Source organism: Sturnira hondurensis, unplaced genomic scaffold, assembly GCF_014824575.4.
Source record: "Sturnira hondurensis isolate 20B ecotype Veracruz unplaced genomic scaffold, ASM1482457v3 Scaffold0017394, whole genome shotgun sequence".
Lineage (NCBI taxonomy): Eukaryota > Metazoa > Chordata > Mammalia > Chiroptera > Phyllostomidae > Sturnira > Sturnira hondurensis.
In genome coordinates, this window is record NW_028090025.1 from 9196691 (window position 1) to 9221830 (window position 25140).

At 39.4% G+C, this 25140-nt stretch overlaps 1 protein-coding gene and 1 non-coding gene across 3 annotated transcripts in view; both read left to right on the top strand.

Annotated features, from left to right (window-relative positions):
* Positions 1-3012: 3012 nt before the first annotated feature.
* Positions 3013-25140, top strand: part of PDXDC1 (pyridoxal dependent decarboxylase domain containing 1) — a 52109-nt gene continuing 29981 nt past the window's right edge. The window contains exons 1-6 of one of the 2 annotated variants that reach the window (XM_037067761.1): positions 3013-3215; positions 15933-16006; positions 16548-16613; positions 18501-18581; positions 20472-20618; positions 22228-22417. In XM_037067761.1, coding sequence (XP_036923656.1) covers positions 3195-3215; positions 15933-16006; positions 16548-16613; positions 18501-18581; positions 20472-20618; positions 22228-22417 — 579 coding nt within the window. In that variant the 5' untranslated portion in view covers positions 3013-3194. Of the gene's footprint in view, positions 3216-15932; positions 16007-16547; positions 16614-18008; positions 18152-18500; positions 18582-20471; positions 20619-22227; positions 22418-25140 lie in introns of those variants that run through there. The other variant, XM_037067762.1, reaches the window with a different exon arrangement.
* Positions 19977-20106, top strand: LOC119002093 (small nucleolar RNA SNORA31). The gene has a single exon (XR_005069676.1). It is a non-coding gene; the product is annotated as a small nucleolar RNA SNORA31 (small nucleolar RNA).

Here is a 25140-nt window from a genome sequence, read left to right on the forward strand (position 1 = left end):
AATAAATCATTGATGATAGTGGTTGGTTTAGCTTAATTTTCTTCTACTTTTAGCTAATTATCACTTAACAAATATTTTCAATATTTTAGAACAGAGATTTCATATTTTCAGCCTGAGGGATGGATTAATTCAGAATTTATTGTCTATTATCCTGCTCTATTTTCCTTATGATACTTACAACTAACTAATATTATATAATATAGCTATTTGCTATGTATTCATTACAATAGTATGGTAAGATCCACAAATTCAGATACTTCATCTCTTTTTTAAAATTTGTCAACTACAGCTAACATACAATATTATACTAGTTCTAGGTTTACAACATAGTGATTAGACATTTATTATATATAACTTACCAAATGAACACCTGATGAGTCTAGTACTTACCTAGCACCATACAAAGCTATTAAAATATTACTGACTGTATTTTGTGTGCTTACCTTACACCCTGGTGACTATTTTTGTAACTGGCAATTTGTACATCTTTATCCCTTCACCTTTTTTACCCAGTCCCCCATCACCCACCTACTGGTCTGGTGACCATCATTTTGTCAAAGACTTAATCTCTTAACATTGTATCCCCAATTCCTAGAATACTGCCTGGCATATAATGGACTCTCCAAAAATGTGTTGAACCAATGCATTCAGCAGTTGTTCACTGAACCCCCACTGCACCCTAGGCACTGGATAGCTAGACTTGGAAGGGAAAATTGCTTGCTACATTGTAAAAAATGTCCTATATTTGTTTTTTAATTTAGGAAGAATCTATTGACTCCTTCCTATAAAAATGAGAACTTTATTGCCATTTGCACCAGCTCTCTTATCCCTTCCAAATCCTGATTTCTGTTAAATTTTATTTCTTCTAGAGGTTTTCTTTACATCTTTAAAATAGTATATGTAAAACTTTGAATCTTGATTTAGCTCTCTACCTTATTTCTTGGAATGGAGTTGAAGACATTGGTGATTCCACTTACATTCCTATTCACCTTGCCTCTTCTCTCCCGCTTTTTGGTGATTTATTATTTTTACCTTGCCATAGTGAATAATAAATGTATCTTCCTTGTGTGTCACCTGGTTGGTTCTAAAAGTTAAGGACTAAAAACCAACATCTAGAATATTATGTACATATTACTCAGGACACAACAAAAAATCATGTAAATGGCCCCAAAGGAAAAAAACCCACAAAGTTCCTTTACTTTGCTTATTGCCTATTAATCAAGAAAGGTCTGTATCCGCACATGTAAGCCGAATGTCCCCACAGTGAGTGGTTGTTTTTATGTTCTCACTTCCTATAATATTTTTAACTTTGTACTGTCCCATAGACTGTTGCATTATAATTTATCAGTTCACATAGCTATCTACAAGCCAAACGGTTTTAACTTCCTTAGCGGGAAGAGTGTGTGTGTGTGTGTGTGTGTGTGTGTGTGTGCAGAAAATTTGGGGGATAGTTTCAAGTTTTATAGACCTCCCCCTGGACATTTTATGTAATAAAGGAAGTATTGTAAGCACATTTTTTTCTTTTTTTTCAGAAGTCACTGAGACTGCGCTTGTCCTTCCCCTCTTAACTCTCCCGAAGGAAGGGTAGAATGATCATTAAGGGCCAACAGCAGTTGCAAAGCACACCAAAGGCTTTGGTGAGAACGCCGCGCCCCCTTGTGGTTTCAGGTCCTCTACACTCTCATAGAAACTTCTCCAGTAAGAAACTGTAGACGGGATCCCAGAAAGTAGGTAGTCTTATGGGGGGGGGGGGGGCGGAAATGTTTATTGTAGAATCCAGGCAGTGAACATATGGGTGTTCATGTACAATTCTTTTCAACTTTTGTAAATGTTTGAAAATTTTCATACCACGTGGGTAAAAGTGGCTTGTGTTCCGTAAGCATGGTTATACCGTATTTGATTTTTAGATATTCCTTCTGGAATTCCAGAGCTCTGGAAAATCTGAATAGTTCCCATGGTACACTTTAAACCAGCACATAAGTCTCCTTTTGGCAGAAAATTTCATTAACATAATCAGAAAATTAACCAAATACAAGTTAGGTAGCTCAAAATATGTAATTACTACATTGAAAATGTGACCCAGTCATTTACACAAATTTCAGAAGAAATGCACACAAAACAGGAGGCAGAAGGAATGGTTTTGTGGTTTTAATGTCATTGGTCTCCTAGCTGTGAATTGCTTTACTGACTGCACGCATGGTAGTCTATTTCAGTTTCCCTCTTTTAGAAGAATATAACAAGCGAATTTTGACGTCTTCCTTTCCTTAAAACCACATTATGCTTATATATCAAGTTTGAGAGCAGTTAGTGTAGTGTACAGACACTGCAGTCAGGTGGTTGAGTCTGGATCCTATTGGCACTGTGTAATAGAAATAATCATCTGTATAACACGGGGCTGTTGTACAATACTATGAAATGGGGAAACTGCAGTTGATTTATTATCTTTATCATCACCGGACAAGTCATAATTGGGACTTGACATGAAGGAGGCTAGGCCAGTTGTCTCAAACTCTTTTCTATCTAGAATTCTGCGGTGAGGTCTGAGACAAATACTTCATTCAGCTCTGGTCGGTGCCTTTTCAGGACAGCTGTCACTTGACAATCCAAGACCTGACACCCAAGCATGGTTTATGATAAATCCCCTCAAGCACCCAGGGAACTGTTGATCCTGCGCATGCGCACCGGTGCTTTCCCCCCCCTCCGCTCCGCCCATCTGTGGTGAATGGACTGTTCTATTCCTGAGATGATGGAATTTGGAAGCCTAGATCTGGAAGCACAGGTGCTTTACTAGTAGTTCCTGCACTTGGCTGCATAGGTGGTAACTTATTATTGTATATTTCTATTCTGATGTGCGCGACAGGCTTTTGAAAGAGAGTTCGGAACTGCTCCACCGCTTCATCCTACCCCACTCTACTGGGAACGTTAGGGCAGGCCGACTAGACGGCCAGGTACGGAAGCCCAGAGGGACCCGCCCACCTGTAGGGGCTCGCGCATCCCAGTGCGCCCCGCCTCCCGGACGCCAGCGGATTCTCCACCCAGTGGAGACTCCGGGGAGCTGCTCCTGGTCTCCGCCCTCCCAGCAGCGGGCGCCGGGACGTCAGCGCTGCCAGCGTGGAAACGGCGGCAGAGCACGGGAGGCGGAAGTAGCGCCTAGGACTGCGATCTCCCATCGGGCTCCACCTGCCTCCTCAACCATGGATGCGTCCCAGGAGAAGGTTCGTACCGGGGCCGGGAGGCGGCACCACGGCCCAGGGTCTCCACCTCCGTCGTGACTGTTTCCCTGTCGCGAGCAGCCATTGTGACTGGGGGGTGGGCAGGGGGTTAACGGGCTCCACCTGAGGAGGCCTGGCCCCGAGGGGCTCCGGCCCAGTGCTCGTGGCTGAGGCCTGGTCACGTTACGGGCCCGGAGTCTCTCGGGTCCCTGTGGACCAAGAGAGGCTGAGCCTGGTTCTGCCTCGGGCCGTGAGCACCCTGGAGCCCGATGCAGGGCCCTCCTTGGGGCTGGCTTTGAGTTCGGCTCGCCCATTTGGATAACAGAGCTAACAACTTGTAGCCCCAGAAGCGCCTCAACAGGAGCCCCAGTTGTCTGGGAGCTAGCTGCAATCCTGTAGGTTTTCTGTGGTTTCCAGGGTAGGAAGAAAAAAACAGTAAAGTAATGGTTTTCCAGCTTCACTGTGCTTAGAAATCACCTGGGGCCCTTGGTTAAAATCCAAATTTTCAGATCTGGAGGCCAAACCTCTTGGGGGGCGGGTCGGGGTTCTGCGTGTTTAACAAGTTCCCCCACGTGATTCTGATGCAGTAGTTTGTGAACGCAGGTTAAGACCTCAGCATTCAAGGAGAGGGCGGGTTTTCTGTAGATTGTGAGTTTCATTTTGGGGCTTGCTGCTACTTCGGAACTTTTTGGCTCTTCCTTTTGATGGCGAGGGGGAGACCCTCCTATCAACCCGAAATCCGCTGGCAGCAGCACTTTCCTCAGCTTTCCCTTGGGGGAACGGTAGCGTGATGTACCTGGCTGACTGCATTGGCCTGTGAAATGGATTCTGATTGTCCCGGGTTTAGAGCTTGTGAATGAGAAGAACCAGGGCTTGGATCTCTTCACGGATACCTACTTTCAGAACCTGACATTCTGCCCTCCCTTAAAGCCTTTCTCCCTGTTCAAGCTCGGGAGTCTGCTTGTCCAGACAATTTTTCACACATAGAATTAAGGAGCAATGCTAGTGTTTTAGGACCGCATTCTTTTAATTTTGAACTGACAGAAATAACACATTTTGTCATTTGTCAATGCAACAGCTGCTGTGGATTTGTTCACTTGTCTCTGGAGAGTTGAAGGGTGTAATCGTACAAGTTCAGCCAGATGCCTTCATGTGCCCACAGTGGTAGAGCCCACGCCTAGGCTGTTTCTCATAAGTTGGGGAGAATGCAGCCATGAAAAAAAAGTAACGTTCATCCACTGCCTTTCAAGCGAGTGCTACATGTTTTTCTGGCTAGGAATAAACGCTCTCCAGGCTTTTGTTTAGCAGTGTCTACTTTTAGGTACTTTGAGTTTTTGTCTGGATCAGTGAGTCTCAACTATGAGGCAGTTTTGTTCCCCAGGGGACATTTGGCAATGTCAGGAGACATTTTTGATTCCTGTAACTAGGGGGTAAGAAGGAGCTGCTTGTACTGTGTGGATGGCGTCCATTGGTGCTGCTAAACATTGCGCAGAACAGCCCCAAACCAGAGAATTATCTGCTCAGAAGGTCAGTTGTGCTGAGTTTGAGAGCACCCTGGCCTAGACCGTGTGTGTAACACCAATAGTTGAATACAAAATAATGCTAAAATGCTTCGGTGTTTTCTTTCCAATTTCAGGAGGAGATAGGACGGGCTTTTGTCATTTCAGTTAAAACCCCAAAGAACTGGAGTGATCTTTCCTCCAAGAATACTTCCTTATGAGCAAATTACAAAACAGTGGGTTGGGATCCTGCTTTACTACTTTTCTGACATTTGGTTAGTAGATTACAGCAGTTCTCCAAATGTGAATTGATGATAAAAGATCTTAAATTCTCCAGATGAAGATCTGAAGGCACACTGAAATTCCAAAGTTCTTAAGGCTAGAGTATTCACAAGAATTGCAGTGTGCTCTTTTAGGAATTCAGAATGTGTGGGTTGGAAGTTTCTGCCTTAGGCCAGTGTAGAAATTCTGAGTGTCAAGTTTTTCAGAACTAAGACTGTCTTATTTTTACATTTCCTGAAGCAATAGAGGGCCTTACATGTAATGAACAACTTCTTTTGTTGCTGAGTGGGCAGAAGAGAAAAGGCATTGCTATAATATGAATATTGAAGATATGTTCTGAAAAATAGTTTAAATCCAAAACATTAAGGTGGTCCTATTCCTGTTTCTTTGAGGAATAGTCTATTCTGAGCTAAATTCCACATTGCTAGTATAAATTTGAAGACTATTTGAGCAGTTCTGAACGATCCTGTTTAAGTGGATCTTTGCATAATTTATACTGCCTCAGACACCACAATGTTATTTGATACCCACCCTCTAAAATTTCAAGTAATCTCTCTCACTCTAAAATGTACTATGCTATCATCATTCAATAGAATCATTCAGTGTATTTCCTTTCGTCCAAATAAAATTATATTCTTGCTTTTTTTTTAAGGTAGTATATAGATGTGCAGACCTGCAATGACCCAGCCATTTTCTTGTCCTTTTTCACAATAGTATCAGTGTTCTTCTTGTACCTGAAATTAGTGATGTCTTAAACTAGAGAGGTTAGTCAAAGGGGCCAGGAATTCAAACTAAAAGAGTAGGACTAGGACCCTCAGCCTTCAAGGGGCCGAATGTAATTTCAATTCCTTAATGGTTAAGGAGTAGTTACATTTACACAGTCCTAAAATTATTTTCGCCCTTTGAAGGCAGCCTCGAGGCTGATGTTGCCCCTGGTGAAAATGAGTTTGACATCCCTGCCCTAGGGCCTCGTTCTTCATACATTGGACACCCTTGGCTAAAGCATAGTCTCACAGTGCTTACTTATGTTAATATTCAAGTTTTAAAATGACACAGGAAGTAATTATTCTGATGCTGAAGTTCTTTTTTTAAATATATATTTTATTGATTATACCATTACAGTTGTTCTATTCCCCCTCTTCATTCCCCTGCACCCGCACACTCCCTCCCCCACCATTCTCCCCCCCCTTAGTTTATAACCACGTGTCTAAAGTTCCTTAGATTCTATATTTCCCCTACTATTCTTGCCCTCCCCCCGATGCTGAAGTTCTTAATAAGTTATCGAACACACCTATGTATACTTTTTAGTAAAAATCTGCTACTTTAAGTTTGTGGAACAGCCCAAACCTTTTCCTATTGCTTGGAGAATCTTATTCTTCCTGGGTATTATGTTTAGACAAGGTGTATGGCAATTTATCTTGCATTTACTTTAATTCCAACCTTGAGTAAACTTAGAGCAGTGTTTTTCAAACTAGCACAGCTGACATTTTAGGCTGGATAAATCTCTGGTGTCCGAAGCTATTCTGTGCATTAGAGAATGTTGAGCAGCATGCCTGGCCTCTACCCACTGGATGCCTGGGGCACCCTCTTCTTGAAGTTGACAACCAGAAACCTCTCCAGATGAAGTAATTTTTTCCTGGGGGTGGGAGGGATTGCCTCTGGTAGAGAACCTAGACCTGCATTGTACAGTATGGTAGCCACTAGCACATTTGTCTTAAATGTTTAAATATTTAATTAAAACTAAGTAAAATTAATTCAGCTTCTCAGTCACACTGGTCATATTTCAAGTGTTTAACAGTCATAGTGTGGCTTTTGGCCAGATGTGGCTACAGGACAGTGCAGATACAGAAGATTCCCATCACCACAGAAAGTTCTGTTGGACAACACTGGAGGGAAGCCAATTAATAAGTTGTATATCTAATTCTTTTCTCGAAAAGAGGCAACTTTGACCCTGTTTCTGACTGATCTAATTACAATACAACCCATTTTATTTCTTACGCTCATCATGAGCTAATTTTTCTCCCTTTGGACCTGATTTTGGAAAATTTGTTATCCCCTTATTACTATAAGTTTATAAGGAGCAGTTGAAGCATGAATGGAACATTCCTGATCATTACTGATAAGGACTACCAGAATTTCTGTTCCTGCTTTTTACTTTAAATGCTGACAAAAAAACCTCCCAATATCTAAGCTTGAAATGACTAGTTTCTGTGGTATGCCGTTTTAGATTCTACTCTTACATAAAATGGGAGACTTCTGTGAGAAGATGATAGCTTGTAACCTTACTGTTCATTTCAAGCTGCTTCTTGTATCGCCTTAATGGGAGGGTTTTGCATACAGGTGTATGGTGGCTGAGATGGTAAATGATTACCAAATGCTAGGTGTCAGAGAAAACACGGTATGTACAAAGTTCTGATTCTAAAAATGTATGGCCTTGGTGATTCTTGATTTATATAAGGTAGCAGAGGTAGTAATTAGCAGAGCTATTAATGGTCCCCAATCCCATATGTGTTCCCCTATATATAAGCTTATGAGTTGTAATTATAGATAGGTGTTGCTTGAGCATAATGATATCTTTTTTTCACCTAAAGCAGAAGCCTGGCTTGATTTATAGTTTTTATTGAGGGCCAGCTATGGTCAAAATGCAGTTCTGAGTGCTGAGAAAGACACAGGGTGAAGAATAAGTGATGTCTGCAGGAGGTTATGTTCTGGTAAGGGGTATATACATGTTTAGAAAAATCCTTGTATAGCAGGGAGGGTTGAAAGAAGTAGCACAGAAAATAAGAAGCAAATGGGGGGAGTGTATGTGGAGTGAGTCACCAGGAAAGATTTTGCAGAAGAGCTATTTTATGTAGAATGTTTAGTTCAGAATTAGGACTTTTCTAGAGTTGGTTTTTTTTTTTTTTAAGAATTTATTTATTTATTTATTTATTTATTTATTTAGATAGAGGGTAAGGGAAGGAGAAAGAGAGGGAGAGAAACATCACTGTGTGGTTGCCTCTCATGTGCCCCCTACTGGGTACCTGCCCTTGCAACCCAGGCATGTGCCGTGACTGGGAATTGAACCTGGGACCCTTTGCTTTACAAGCCAGCACCCAGTCAGTCCACTGAGCCACACCAGCCTGGGCTCTAGAGTCTTTTTTTAACGTAGTTTTTTTCATAATGTATGTATACTTTATTCTGTGATTGTGTCTCATTATTGGTGGCAGAATGTAAATTAAGGGAGAGAAAAGCCATTTCATCTTTTGAAGTTAAAATCTGATATAAAAAAAAGATACCTCCAATCACTTTGAAAATGTCCAAAAATTCCTTTCACAATTTAATTGATCAAAAATAAAAATAGTCCTGACATGTCCTGTGTAGCTCAGTTGGGTTCGGTGTCCACCCGCAAATTGAAAGATTGCCAGTATGAGTCTGGATTCTGGATTCCAGATTCCGGTCAGAGCACGTGCCTGGGTCATGGGTTCTGTCCGTGGTAGCTCCCCCGGGTGCATCTGAGAAGCAACCTATCAATGTTTCTTGCTCACATCAGTGTTTCCCATCCTCTCTTTCTCCCTCTCTTCTCCTCTCTCTAAAAGTAAATACATAAAATCTTTTTTAATTGTTTAAAAAATAAAAATGAAAATCTCTTAGGGGTAAATAAATTTATGTAGCTTAAATTAAATCCATTCTTTCCGAGCAATATTTAAGGGCCAAAACAGTTATTCCAAATATAATTTTTTGTGTATTTAATTTCTCTTATTATTGCAATAGTGTTTTGCTTGGTGGCAAATGTTAAGTATTTAACAGGTATAAGGTGTGGTCTAGTCTGGGACCTATCCACATTTTATTTATTTTTATTTTTATTTTTTTAAAGATTTTATTTATTTATCTTTAGAGGGAAAGGGAAGGAGAGAGGGAGAGAAATATAAGTGTATGGTTGCTTCTCGTGGGTCCCCTGCCGAGAACTGGCCTGCCACCCAGGCATGTGCCCTGACTGGGAATCGAACTGCGATTATGTGGTTCGCAGGCCCGCGCTCAATCCACTGAGCTACACCAGCCAGGGCTCCACATTTTATTTTAATAGAAAATGCATTCTGAGTTAAAATGACTGAAGGAAGAGCAAACTTTTCTAATATGATTTTTTTATATTCAGAACAAACAGAAACAGTGAAATAATGCCTTCACTTTGAAAGTACAACTCAGCGACATTGAATATTTAGCTATAATGAGCCTTTCAGGATACTTTTGAGACTGAAATTACTTATTGGACTGAACATTAGAGTAGGTGGAATCATATAAAATTGTTCTTTTTGTGTGTTAAAAACGGGTGTTAAAAATGTCCTAGAATTTCACACAGTTCAACCTTAAAGGTCTGAAGATTTAAAGATACACAGAGGCTTCAAGAATTCATGGGTTCCTTTCCTCAGAATTATTCTTACTGTATTTAAGATAAGGCTGGCAACATTAATCTTACATAATTCTAACTCAATTTTGGAAATAATGATATTGGTAAGGATAATGGATAGCTTTATGTTTCTGAGTTGGTCCCCAAACAAGTCCTAGGAAATACTCCCTTATAAGAAGCATGTCTCAGTGAAAGACTTATTTGTTCCCAGTAACTATAGCGTGCTTCTCTTTAAGCAGTTTTCTTTCCGTTCCAGAATCAGTGTATGATGCCAGTTAAGCTGCTAAACTTTTTGAACGAGAGCTTTCCTGATGTGTGGTATTTTTACGTCTGTGTAGTTACTGGGAAGCATTTACTCCTGATATAATGTCTAAGTGAATTGATTCTCCAGAAGTAGTGGTATCTAGCAATATATTTTTTGAAACGTATATCGAAAAATATTTTAAGATGAGTGATTCAAATGCCCCCTTTTTCCCTCCACATACTTACATCTATGATAGGTTTGATAAACATTACTAACTTTGCTGCCTCCTTACCTGTACTAAAGTTGTTTTTTTTTTCCTGTTGTGTATTTTACCCCTTCTTTTTTCCATGTTCTTTTCTGACTGTTTTTGAGGAATTTGTAAAGTTAAATAATAATACCTTATGCAATATTTGCATATCTTTTTCAACTAGGAATACTATGATGCTCAGTAAGCCATTAATTACTGTCTTCATGTTCCCATAGACACACTCAAGTACAGATCCATGATAGTTAAATACAAGATATTTCTAAGAGTATCCATTTCTTAGAAGACAGACAAAAGTACCCAGTTCTTAAGTAAATATTTTCTCTTGAAATCAGAAAAATATTTACAAATGTAGAAACTGAGCCTCCAGGAAGGTAAGCCAGGTTTGCAAGGCAATATATCAAGTTCCAGAGAATTCCTGTTGTTTTCTCCATCTTTGACCCGCTGTGTTCTGAGAACAGCTGTGTTCCTAGAACAGCTGCTGCTGTGTTCTTACTGCTTTCAGAGGTGAGTAGTATTGGGGGTACTAGTGCTAGATAGTAAGCATGGTTTATGCTTTTTTAAAAAATATATTTTATTGATTATACCATTACAGTTGTTCTATTCCCCCCTTCATTCCCCTCCACCCTCACACTCCCTCCCCCACCATTCTCCCCCCCTTAGTTTATAACCACGTGTTTCAAGTTCTTTAGATTCTATATTTCCCCCACTATTCTCGCCCTCCCCCCTATCTATTTTTTACCTACCATCTATGCTATTTTCTGTGCCTTCTCCCCCCTTCTCCTCCTCCCACCCCGCTGTTTCTAACCCTCCATGTGTTCTTCATTTCTATGGTTCCACTCCTGATCTAGCTGTCCTCTTGGTTTGCTTTTGTTTTAGGTGTGGTTGTTAATAACTGTGTGTTTGCTGTCCTTTCACCGTTAATATTTTTCATCTTCTTTTTCTTAGATAAGTCCCTTTAGCATTTCATATAATAAGGGCTTGGTGATGATGAACTCCTTGAACTTGACCTTATCTGAGAAGCACTTTATCTGTCCTTCCATTCTAAATGAAAGTTTTGCTGGATAAAGCAATCTTGGCTGTAGGTCTTTGGATTTCATGACTTGGAATACTTCTTTCCAGCCCCTTCTTGCCTGTAAGGTCTCTTTTGAGAAATCCGCTGACAGTCTGATGGGTACTCCTTTGTAGGTGACTGTCCCCTTATCCCTTGCTGCTTCTAGGATTCTCTCCTTCATTTTGGTCTTGGCTAATGTAATTATGATGTGCCTTGGTGTGTTCCTTCTTGGGTCCAACTTCTTTGGGACTCTCTGAGCTTCCTGGATTTCCTGGAAGTCTATTTCCTTTGCCAGACTGAGGAAGTTCTCCTTTATTATTTGTTCAAATATGTTTTCCTCTCATGGCTGTTCCTCTTCCCCTTCTGGTACCCCTATAATTTGGATGTTGGAGCATTTAAAGATGTCCTGGAGGTTCCTAAGCCTCTCCTCATTTTTTTTGAATTCTCATTTCTTCATTCCTTTCTGGTTGGATGTTTCGTTCTTCCTTCTGGTGCATTCCATTGATTTGAGTCCCAGTTTCCTTTCCATCGCTGTTGGTTTCCTGGACATCTCCCTTCATTTCAATTAGTTTAGCCTTCATTTGTTCTGCTAATTTGTGACTAAAATTGACCAGTTCTGTGAGCATCCTGATAAACAGTGTCTTGAATTGTGCTTCTGAGAGGCTGGCAACTTCTCGGTCGCTTAGAGTTATTGGCTCTGGGACTTTGAGTTCTTCTTGTGCCATCTTTTGGGCTATTCGTGCCTGTTCCGTAGCAGGATCGGAGCCCTAAAGTGTTCACTAGAGCAGGGCAACTAAGTCACTGGGTTGTGACGTTGTATGTGGGGCGGGGTCAAAGAGGGACAACGGCTTCCTGCCTGCCGCCGCCGCCCCCACCGGCGCCGCAGCCACCACCGTCACCAGGCCCATGCGTTTCGTTCCACTGCACTCGAGTGTGCCACTGCCGTCAGCCCTCCACCACTGGGTTCGCCCCCAGGGGCCTGCGTGGTCTGTCTCACTGTGCGCGAATGTGCGACCGTGGTCAGTCTGCCCCACACCCCGACTGGTTCCAGGCTGCGTGCGAGCCTAGGTCGGGGGATCTGTCCTGCCAGACCCAGCTCCGCTGCTGGCTCCGCCTCTCTTACCATCCCCGTTGAACGGTTCGTAGTTGTCGGACTTCTGTATAATTCAGTGTTCTGGTCTTTGGGCGTGTCCTTGTTCTCCAAACCTTTGTTGTATTCAAACTTGGTTGTGGGAGAAGGCACAGTGTTTCCACCTATGCCTCCATCTTGGCGGAAGTCCGGTTTATACTTTTACCTGGGAGGAAAATAATAGGGAGTTCAGAGAGTTGGTAGTTGCATGATTATCAGGATCCAGGATTAACGTTGTGTTTAGAAAGTTGTTAGAAACACAGCAGTTTGTAGCTTTAAAATATTGGATCACTTTAACCAGCTGAAGAAAGGTAGTGATTTTGACCTGGCTGGTGTGGCTCAGTGGATTGAGTGCTGGCCTGCAAACCGAAAGGTCGCAGGTTCAATTCCCCATCAGGGCACCTGCCTGGGTTGTGGGCCAGGTCCCCAGTCAGGGGCACGGAAGAGGCAACCGATCAATGTTTCTATCACACACTGATTTCTCTTTCCTTTCCTCTCTCTAAAAATACATAAATAAAATCTTTAAAAGAAAGAAGGAAAGGTGATTTTTTTATACATCTAATGTATACATTGTAAACTCGAATTTTATAACAGCTTGTCTCTGTCTGAGACAAGTTTGTCTCTGTCTCTCTCTGGATATTAAAGTTCTGAAGTGGAATTACTGAGCCAGATAGTTGGTGTATTTCTAATTTTTTTAAATTTTTATATATATATTTTATTGATTATACCATTACAGTATAATGGTATACTGAGACAAGTAGTATACTGAGACATCAGTATACTGATGGTATACTGAGACAATGGAATACTGTAGTGATTATACAATTATAGTATAATGGTATACTGAGACAAGCAGCTGGTGGTCTCACACTTCACACACTTTAGCTTTTCTTCTGTCAATAGTCTTAGAATCCACCCGCCACCATTATGAACACTCTTCCCCAGAAAAAAGTTCATTGAAACAGCAGTATCATATACTCCTGTTATTGATGAATGTTGTGATAAATATATTTTAAAATTATGTTTTAGACTTCCTCTTTCCTCTTTTCTGGAAGCTGCTTCTCTTTAAAGGTTTAGCTTTATATTTCCCAAATAGCAGTAATTCATATACCATCTTTATAAATTTTGTCATGTCTGTGTACCACTTGTACTGTTATTCACTTAATATTTATTTTAAATTGACTCTATATATCCTTTTAAATTGAGGGACAGTTTGCATTCAATAAAAATACCCACTTTATACAGCTGGAGTTTTAGCAGGTGTATACAGTTAATATAACCACAAGCACAGTGAAAATAGGGACCATTTTCCTCTCCCTGGAGAGTTCCCTTGTGCCTCTGTCGAGTGGGTCCAGCTCTTTCTGTCACTATAGTCTAGCCACTCCTCACCCACTTCTTCTTTTTTTTGACTTAGATTTGCTAAATAGTAATGCCCTTGAATTCAGTTTGAGTTATTATTTTTCCCTATTCATGTGAAAGCAAATGTGTAATTTTTGTTGTCACACTTTTGTTACTGCTCTACAATCACCTTTTTAATATATATTTTTTAAAGATTTTATGTATTTAACCCTGGGCTGGTGTGGCTCAGTGCACTGAGCACCAGCCTGCGAACTAAAGATTTTATTTATTTATCTATCTTTAGGGGGAGGGGAAGGGACCGAGAAAGAGAGGGGGAGAAACATCAATGTGTTGTTGCCTCTCAAGCACCCACTTCTGGGGACCTGGCCCGCAACCCAGGCATGTACCCTGACTGGGGGTTGAACCAGTGACCCTTTGGTTCACAGGTCAGCACTCAATCCACTGAGCCACACCAGCCAGGGCTACAGTCACTTTCAAAATTTTCTCAGCTTCCAAGCATGCTTAATCAAGTTCTTATATGCATTGTCTGGCAAGGTACTGTGGATACAAAACGTGACCAAGAAAGTAGTGGCTGCCCTCCCTTGAAGCTTATGGAAGCATGACTTTTAGTTTTAAGGAACCAACTAATAAATACACATTTTTTAGAGTACTTTTTTACCTAATATTTTCCTGCAACTAGATACCATTTTATATTTTGGATTATCCAGTTAACACAGCAAGCACATGAGGGCTTGTGATATTAGAGACACATCATATTTACATTTAATTCATTCAAATTTAACTATAAATGTCATTTTTCCTCCTTCCTTTCCTCTTCCCCATTTCAATTCCTAAAAGAGAGTAGGAGAAAGAACAACGTAAGTGTAAGCCAGTCCCCTGAGGGAGTGTGTGTGCTGTGGGGAGAGACCTGTGGGGGACTATGAAGCTGCAGTTCCCTCCCGGTTTTCACAGGAACAGCAGCAGTAGGGCACACGGTGAGGAGGTAATGCAATACCAAGTGTAACATAGCTTATTGCATACCTACTCCAGATAAGATGTTACTAAGTACAATAGGCAGTGTGAGGAAAAAAGCAGATAAATATACTTGAAGACTAAGAGCAGAAGAAGAGAGTTTCTGTAACGTTTATAGCCCAGCTCCAATCATATAGAGATTCAAAGCAATAAAATTGCCTGAAAATTGCTATGGAGATTAAGAAGAAAAAAAGGAAAAGGATTGTGTATGTTTTAATTCTGCAAGAATTTAAATTTTTTTGTTTTATTTTATTTATTTTTAGTTATTTTATTCATGTTCAATTAGTTGTCTGGGTTTACTCCCTACCACTCCACCCCAGCCAAACCCACCTCCCTCTTTTGCTTCCACCCCCGCCCTTGATGTTGTGCATGTGTCCTTTATAGTTGTTCCTATGTTTTATTTTTGGATGGGAAATAGATGTGCAGTTGGCACTAAAATCCAAAAGGACCAAGGGTGTGGACTGAAAAGACTCCTGTGACCTCTGCCCATCCTTGCAGTTCTCTTCTCTGGGGGCAGTCACTGTTACCAGCTTGTGTGAACTTCCAGAGTTTATAGCAGCACTTGCAGGTTTGTGAGTGCCTTAGTTTCCTGAGGCTGCTGTACCAAATTAGCACAAACCGAATGGCTTAGAACGATAAAGTGTACTCTCTCACAGTTCTGGAGGCCAGAATTTGGACTCTGTATCACTGGGCTGAATCAAAGTGCGACAGGGCTGCTGTGCTCCCTCAGAGGCTGTAGGAAAGAGCTCTTTCCTTTCTTGTTCCAGCTCATGTTGCCTGGCAGCACTCCTTCCTTGGTTTCTGTCCGTCACTCCAATTTTGAGGCAAGCATCTTCAAATCTTCCTGTGCTCCATCTTCACATAACATGTGTGTATGTGTTTAGTCTCCCTCTGCTTCTCTGTGTGGGTACATGGGATGCATTTAGGGCTCACCTAGATAATTCAGAGTAATCTTGCCATCTCGAGAATCTTAACCTAATCATATCTGCAAAGATTTTTGCCATGTAAGGTTACATTTACAAGTTCCAGGGATTAGGGCGTGCATATCTTTGGGGGGCCACTTTGCAGCAGTAAAATGAATAGCACACTGCACACGTTTCTGAACCTTGCTCCCAAGAGTGAAAAACTGGAATAACTTAAGGGACTATTAATTCAGGACTGGTTAAACAATGGTACATCCATAGAATGGAATAAAGCATTATCACTAAGAAATATGAAGTGAGTATACTGACATGGAACCATAGTCGCTAAAAAAAATCAAGTTGCAGAAGTGCATATAAGTAAATTTGGAAAGCTATTACTCAGACTTATAAGTGGCTTCCCCTGGGGAGTGGAACTGGTGGGCTTTTTTACTTTATACATTTTTACTATTGGAATTTCTAAAACAAATATCTGCTTTAAAATCCATGTGTTTTGTATTTCTGGATCAATTATGCTATAGAAGTAATAGGGATTATCAAAATTGAAGTTTTAAAAAATTTGTTTCCTAGGTAGCAGACCCTACATTAGCCGAAATGGGGGAAAACTTGAAGGAGGCTGTGAAGATGCTAGAGGACAGTCGCAGGTGAGCCTGTGGAGCCGAAGCAACCCTGTTAAACATGTTCAGCCTGTTATGAAACTGGTGGCACTGGTTTTCCTGCTGTTAAAAACACCTCTGGATTTCAGAATGTCATGCTTAGCTTCTGTTGACTTTAAAGATTGCATTTGTCTTGGGTAGAAGATGCTTTGTAATTAAAGGATTTTGAAATTGAAGGGCAGGACTGAATAATTTTCAGTTCTTCCTATTAAGAGTTTCCTTTACTTAATGTATTGATTGGAATCTATAAACATTTCTTACTATATATTAAGGTCATATAGGGTATCCACTAACTAAGAACTAAGTTGAACTATTATTTTTTCATATTCTTTTCCTGAAACTCAAATTAGACTCCCAATTGGGGGCTGGGGTAAGGAGGGTAGGGAGATGGAGAGAAGTGGTAAATGTGTTTTAAATTCTACCATCAGTTACTAAGATAGTATAGGTAACATTGTTGTATGTTTGCATGCTCAAACGTTAAAATTTGATAGATAAAATGAACAGTTTTTTTTAATTTCCTTAAAATAAGAATAACAGAGGAGGAAAATGGAAAGAAGCTCCTCTCAGGGGACATTCCAGGGCCACTCCCAGACCGGTAAGTGGAAATGAAGACACATACCTTTACTTAGGGTATACATTTTCTTTAAACCAAGATTTTACTATCATTGATTTACAATTTTAGTTCTCATAAGCAAAAAGCAAGTTTAGAGTTATGAGCAGTATAACAGTAGAAACTGAAATGCCATTGGCTGATTGGTGATAATGCTAAGTATGCCTGCTTTTCCCCCTTTCCCATTCAGAATTTAATTCAACATCATGAATCAAAACCAATCACAGATTTATAATTATAATTCAACTCTCATACTTAGTTTAAAATATAGCAAAATGAAAGGGAAATGTCAGTTTTAACCATTTATTTGACAGAGTGAGTTAAGCAACCAAAAGCACATTTTTAGCAACCAAAGCACATTTTTCAAGTGTTTATGGTTTGAACTAGCAGGGAAAATATTAGAAAAATAATTAGCTACCTGACTAAAATTTTCACAGGATGTTAGCACTCAATTTATAATTAAAATTTCAGCCTTTCCTCATACAAGGGCTTATTTTTTTATAACCAGGAAACTGCACATAAGTAAACATTACAACTCCCTTAAACTGCCCTTTGACCTGAATATAAATATGTACAAAGTTGCAGAAGAACAGTGTGTCAATAAATGTCACATCTAATACACCCGGTTAACCACTATTTTAGAATAGGCACTCCTGCTTGTAATTTGAGTGTTGCTGGTTTGAAGCCCTCCAGATGTGCAGTGTGTTCTACAGGTCAGAACAGGAATCAAGTTCTGTTAATTTCCTCAGAGAAGTAAATTTCCTGAAGGGAATTAAGGAGTTCTACTGACCCCTCAGTTGTTTTCCTAGAGGAGACCAAGACCATCTGTAATTCTTAGAATGGGAGGATATTAATGCTACTGGTCAGGTGTATTCACACTTAATAGTGCTCATGGCCAACATCTGAGATAGCACTATGCCAGGCATAGTGTTAAATGCTGTACATGCACTGATTGTATCCTTAATGTATGGGCTTAGGGAGTTTCAATAACTTGCTCAAGGTCATATGGCTAGGCACACAGCCTAATCTCTACACAGCGTCCAAGGACAAGAGCCCCTCCAGCGTGAAGGTCAGCACCTTGGGAGGATGGGTATCGGACAAACAGTGCTTCTTTTTCAAAAGAGAAAACTTTTTATTAGTCATATTCTCATTAATGGAGTGATATTTTCACATTACATGTATTCATTTTGACATTGCTTACTCCTTTAGCCATTCACATTCTTCCCAGAAGTAGTTTTCACCATCTCACGTGATGAGCACGTAGTAACATATCTTGGATAGAAGTAAATCTGTTTATACTCTAAGCAGATCTCCAGTTTCCCAGCTTGGGGAAGAGGTGGTAATAAATGATACTTGCTTTGCATCTTTAAGTCTGTTAGAACAAACAGACAAGATGCCTACATGGAGGGAAACAATATACCAGTGGCATTGGAGTATTCTGGCTGCTTCTGTGACCTTCAGCATCTCATAAAGACTATTTTGGCTCTCATGACATGCTTATTCTTCAGGATTCCAATGAACAGGTAGAGGAATACTGCTTAAGTAATATTGGTGAAATTAAAATATTTCAACCTCAGATTAAGTAGAAGATTTAATTAATTATAAGTACAATGGTAATTAAAATTCCAGTGAATAACTTGAGGTTTGTTTTTAAAAGATGTATACTGTATCTCAAACACATTCTTACTCAGTTGAAAAAACTTAACAAAAAACTTTTTTAAAAGATGTATACTGTATCTCAAACACATTCTTACTCAGTTGAAAAAACTTAACAAAAAACTTATCAAAACTAGTTTGCATGAGAGAAATAGAGAGTGGTTGGGGGTGTGTGCCATTTCTATCTATCCATCAGTTCTTTTTTTTTTCCTGCAGTGGAGAAGATATGGTGAACATCCTTCAGTTAGTTCAGAATCTGATGCACGGAGATGAAGACGAGGAGCCCCAGGATGCCCGGTAATAGAGAACGGTTGGCAGCTTCTCTTTGACAGTATTATGTGTTAATGATTTTGAAAGTGATTGCATTCTTCCAAGTTGCTGAAATAAGTAGCTGTTTCACTCAGAGTTGCATATGATAGTAAGAGGATGTTTATTCTTTTCACAAAGACATTTATATATTTCAGGTAATGTATTTTGTAAAAGGAAGGCATTAACTAAAACTAAATCCTGTAAAATTTATGGTATCATGTCTTTGAGAGGGACTGGCAAAAGTACCAAAAAGGGGATGCTGGGCGTTTTTTTGCTTTTGATTGCTTCTGTGCTTGTGCTTCTGCTTCTGATTGCTGAGAATTGCTGCAACTGAATTGATTGGTGGCAGGCCACGTCATCTGTAAATTATCCATTTGTTTTATTTTTCTTTTCATCTGTGTAGCTATTTACTCAGTTTCATTTTCTCTTTAATTATTTTTAAATTTAAAATTTTTGAATAAGTAATGCATTCTCCCAGTTCAAATTTCAAAGATAAAAAGGGTACACAAAGACAGTTATCCTTCTTAACTCTGCCTCTCTTATTTTGTTCTCCTCCTTAGAGATAGACAATGTCGTGTATTGTCAGAAATATTTTATGGGCATGTGTACACAAACAGAATATCTTTACTTGGCCCCTCCAGTACATAAATACTATGCACATTGTTCTGTCTCTTGCTTTTTAAATTTGTGTTTTGCAGTTCTTTGCATATCATGTTCACAAGCAGTTTTCTCCTTTAAAAACTGTTTGTTTTTACTTTGAATAGATGAACTGCATTTTGTTTGACTAGTCTCTTTGTTGTGTTTTACTGTTGCAAACATCGCTGCAGCCAGTGTCTTTGTACATGTGTAATTTCTCAGAGAAGCAAATGGTTCTGGATATTAAAGTTCTAAAGTGGGGTTACTGGGCCAGATAGTTGGTGTATTTCTAATTTTGATAGATAGTGCCAAATTTCCCTCTGTGGAACCTGTGTCAGTTTACAGTCCCACCAGCACGGTATGAGGGTACCTTTTCCCCCACATCTTTGCCTGCAAGAGTGTTAGCAGACTTAAGGGTTGTTGCCAGTCCGAAAGGTGAGAAATGATAGTTCAGCATAATTTTAGTTTGCATATTTCTTTGGAACCAGGTTAAGTATCTTTTTGTATGTTTTAAAACCCATGTATATTTCTTTTTCTGTGAACTGTCTCCTTTGCCCAGTATCCTGTTTGATTTTTTTGGCCTTTTAAAAATTGACTTATAGTTATTTTTATAAGGGAAATTAGTCCATTCATTTTAATCATATATAAATACCTAGTTCCCTTTAAATTTGCTATATTTTGTTATAAATAGCTATTTAATGTAAGGAATTGATCTTCATCTAATGATTCTTTAAAAAATTGTTTTCTGTGCATCCACTGATAGACCTTGAACAATCTAATGTTGTTCTTTTGGTTTGCACTAGGATGCGAAAGAAAAAAATCCCTGCGCTTTCTGTCTGTCTTTGTGGCAGTCCAGATTGAATAGGGGACTACATCTGTGGGGGAAAAATTGTTTTCTGCACATTTTAGCTCTCCTTTCCATAGTTCTTATGGATGGTATTTAATTTTTAAAAAATTTTAGGAAAAAATTACTCACAAAGTTTGTATTTTATTACATATTTAATAAATAGAAGGATATTTATCTCCTAGGAATTAATTTTTTAAATGTTTTTTTTTCTCCAGGCTGCCAGTACTTTATAGGCATTGAATTTTCCAAATTTATCTGAATGTGTGCCTTTTAGACCATTAAGTGGATTTTCATTCGGACAGAAATTTTTGTGGAATAATGCCTCTAAAAGTTTTACTTCTTTATTTGTGTTTTCACTAATATATATTTTTAATGTAATGAATTTTGATTAACAGAATCCGGAGTCTTGGAGAACTAGGTCATATAGCTTTGTTGGGACATAGTCTGGGAGCCTATATTTCAACTCTGGACAAAGAGAAGCTAAGAAAGCTTACAACTAGGATTCTTTCAGACACTACCTTATGGCTATGCAGAATTTTCAGGTAAAGACATGAGTAGTTTGTGATAAAAATATTTGTGAATTGGATATAGGCTGTGACAGATCTTTTCTGGCACTATACTATCTGGGTTGAGAGTTGCCTCTTCCCCTTCTTGGAAGGGTTACTTAACCTCTCCATGCCTCAGTTTCCTCATTTATTAAATGAGGATAGCATTAGTATCTATTTCATGACATTGTTCTGGGGAAGAAATGGGCTAATGAATTCATACATGTGAAGAGCTGAGCCCTTTCTGGTGTGGCTCAGTGGATTGAGCATCATTCTGTGAACCACGGATTGCCAGTTGGATTCCCAGTCAGGGCACCTGCCTGGGTTGTGTACCAGGTCCCCAGTAGGGGGCACTCGAGAGGCGACCACACATTGATGTTTCCCTTTCTCCCTTCCCCTCTCTAAAAATAAATAAATAAAATCTTTAAAAAAATAAGAGCCGAGAACATGTAAGCACATGCATGTTGGATAATGTCATCAGTCCCTTACTTTTAGAATTGCTGATTGGCACGTGTCGATAGAAGGTAGAGCAGTGAAACAGATTAAACTATTTTTAATCAAAGTTATAGCTTATGCTTTATTAGAAAGGAAGTGTGATAAGGAAAATGAGTAGGTGTTGTGAAATTGAAATTTGCTTTATACTATGATAATGATGGCATTATTAAGGAATTGCAGGAGATTGAGAATTCAGTAGAAGACATAGGATCAGTAGTATTTTTATGTAAATACTCTTATGGAAATGGAATGATTGCCTAACATTGGAACATTTAACTTAGGAGACTCACTTTCAGATGTCAGGAAAGAGTTTGGCCTGGTAAGAGTGTAAGTTTGCCTAACTATATTGCAAAGGGGAAATTTTTTGTTTTAAATATTTTATTTATTTATTTTTAGAGAGAGGGGAAGTGAGGGAGAGAAACATCAGTGTGCCAGAAAAGATTGGTTGCCTCTCACATGCCCCCAACTGGGGACCTGGCCCGCAACCCAGGCCTGTGCCCTGCCTGGGAACCAAACCAGTGAGCCCTTGGTTTGTAGGCCAGCACTCAATCCACTGAGCTACACCAGCCAGGACAAGAATTTTTTTTCTAATAAAATTCTAATGCCTGTAATTGAATTTCTCTCTCCCGCCCTCCTCTAGGAGATTAAGAATAATAAAAAGTCCCCAGCAAATAGTAGTGAAAGCAAAAGTTAGCCTGATTAGTGTTTTTGACAATTTTATTTACTTTGGATGTTTTAGAGTTAAAACTCTGCTAAGAACCATGCCTACATTATCCAGTGCTAGCCTTCTTGTAGAATAAGCCAAAACCATGATATCCAGCCTTTTTATATCCGAGGAACTCCCGTTCTTTATTGATTCTCATATTTTCTGCCTTGTATGAAGTTGGGTATGGACAAAAGGTCATTGCCTCTGTTCCTTTTAACCTTCAGCCGTAAGGAGTTGTCAGCCATCTAAGATGAGGGTAATTCCTATCTCTTTTGACTGATCTAGGTGACAGTTTCTAGGCTAAGCAAAGAATTAATTTCCATGATTTAAAATCAGGATGTAGAATCAGAGTGAACCAGAAATAATAACATATTAATCAATATATGGGTGTCTGTCTCTTAACAGGTATGAAAATGGCTGTGCTTATTTCCATGAAGATGAAAGAGAAGGACTTGCAAAGATCTGTAGGCTTGCCATTCATTCTCATTATGAAGACTTCGTAGTAGATGGATTCAACGTGTTATATAACAAGAAACCTGTTATATATCTTAGTGCTGCTGCCAGACCTGGCCTGGGCCAGTACCTTTGTAATCAGGTAATGTGGTGTAAGGTGGCCATTTTAAAGATGAGATGTTTTGGTCTGTCCTGGAACTTCTTAAAGTGTGTAGACCAATTTCTTTAGCTGCTGTTCTTTTCAAGTGAAGAGAAAGGTGGGTTTTTTAATATGCTTGGTTTTTTCATTATAAGAAAACTTACAAATGCATATTAATGAATTTATATATGTACTTTTTTTAGTTGCCCAATGGCAACCACAGTCAATATTTTACTTTATTTCTTTCCAGGCTTTAATCAAAGGCTATATATGTGTTTTTTACATGATTGTATCTGTTTTTTTTTCACTTACTGTTATAACAAGTATATATCATATTTTAACAATTCTTCAAAGTAAAGTTTATTTTTAATGTCTTCGTAATATCCCTTCAAGTGAGTGTATAGGATTTTAACTGTTTCCCTTTTGGACAATTAGAGTGTTTACATTCTTTTGCTTTCTGTGACCAGTGTTAATACTCTTTGTTTAGTACTGTTATGGGTATCTTTGTGCATAAAGCTTTTTGTGTATTTAGAGTTATATTTCTCAGATTTTCAGAGTCAGTATAGAATTATGATATGAAAGAGCATTATTATTTCTAAAGTTTATAGTGAATTTAGCCCAATCAGGGGGCTACCTTGAGATAAGAAATTACCGTGTTTTGCCGTGTATGATGCACTCCCGTGTATAATGTGCACCCACAGTTCAGTACTGCCCGTGAATAATGCGCATCCTTATTTTTCCCTCAGAAATTTGGGCAAAAAAGTGTGCATTATACACAGCAAAATACGGTAAGTCTCTTGGCCAAGAATACTTTAAGGCAGTACCCTTAGGATTGGACAGTTTGTCTTAAGGTGGAAGAGCCCTGGGGAGATCGGTGGGGGGAATTCAGGGGCTTAAGTTGATTCTCAGCCGTGGTCACTAGTGTCAAGAAATTATGCCCTCTTCTCGAGGGTGTAAAAAAATGGAGAATTTAGTAATATCCCAGTAGAAACGTGAAACAATTTACTTATTGAGTACCCATTACAGGCCAGACTCTAATGGACCTGAGGCTGTTTTGGGACAGCAGTCCTGTCTTCAAAATATGTGTGACAGTGTTCTGTTATATGAGAAAGGCAGGTGGCAGAAGAGTATATGTATATCTTCAAAAGTGTTTACATACTTATATGAATATATTTATATTGGAAAAATATATATGAATATATTTATACCTAAAAATGTCTGAAAGGTCACATTCTAATCTGTAAACACTGGTGGATTGGTGGCTTATGTAGGGCCATTTTCACTTTTAATTTATATATATATATATAATATATATATGTGTGTGATATATATTAGATTTCATTTATTTATTTTAGAGGTGGGGGAAGAAGAAAGAGAGGGAGAGAAACATCGATATGAAAGAGAAACATCAGTTGGTTGCCTCATTTTTTTTCATTTTTTAAAATATATTTTATTGATTATGCCATTATAGTTGTTCTAATTCCCCCCTTCATTCCCCCCCACCATTCCCCCCCTTTAGTTTATGTCTGCGTGTCTCAAGTTCTTTAGATTCTATATTCCTCCTGCTATTCTTGCCCTCCCCCCCATCTATTTTCTACCTACAGTCTATGCTATTTTCTGTGCCTTCTCCCCCCTTCTCCTCCTCCCACTCCCCTGTTGCTAATCCTCCATGTGATCTCCATTTCTATGGTTCCACTCCTGATCTAGCCGTCCTCTTAGTTTGCTTTTGTTTTAGGTGCGGTTGTTAATAACTGTGAGTTTGCTGTCCTTTCATTGTTCATATTTTTCATCTTCTTTTTCATAGAGAAGTCCCTTTAGCATTTCATATAATAAGGGCTTGGTGATGATGAACTCCTTGAACTTGACCTTATCTGAGAAGCACTTTATCTGTCCTTCCATTCTAAATGAAAACTTTGTTGGATAGAACAATCTTGGCTGTAGGTTTTTGGATTTCATGACTTGTAATACTCTGTCCAGCCCCTTCTTGCCTGTAAGGTCTCTTTTGAGAAATCTGCTGACAGTCTGATGGGTACTCCTTTGTAGGTGACTGTCCCCTTATCCCTTGCTGCTTCTAGGATTCTCTCCTTCATTTTAGTCTTGGCTAATGTAATTATGATGTGCCTTGGTGTATTCCTTCTTTGGTCCAACTTCTTTGGGACTCTCTGAGCTTCCTGGACTTCCTGGAAGTCTATTTCCTTTGCCAGACTGGGGAAGTTCTCCTTTATTATTTGTTCAAATATGTTTTCCTCTCATGGCTGTTCCTCTTCCCCTTCTGGTACCCCTGTAATTTGGATGTTGGAGCATTTAAAGATGTCCTGGAGGTTCCTAAGCCTCTCCTCATTTTTTTTGAATTCTCATTTCTTCATTCCTTTCTGGTCGGATATTTTGTTCTTCCTTCTGGTGCATTCCATTGATTTGAGTCCCAGGTTCCTTTCCATCGCTGTTGGTTTCCTGGACATCTACCTTCATTTCAATTAGTTTAGCCTTCATTTGTTCTGCTAATTTGTGACTAAAATTGACCAGTTCTGTGAGCATCCTGATAAACAGTGTCTTGAACTGTGCATCTGAGAGGTTGGCTATTTCTTGGTTGCTTAGAGTTAATGGCTCTGGGGCTTTGAGTTCTTCTTGAGCCATAATGCTTTGGTCTCTTCGCACCTGTTACATATGAGGAGCGGAGCCCTAGGTGTTCAACAGGGCGGGGCAACTCAGTGGCTGGGTTGTGACGC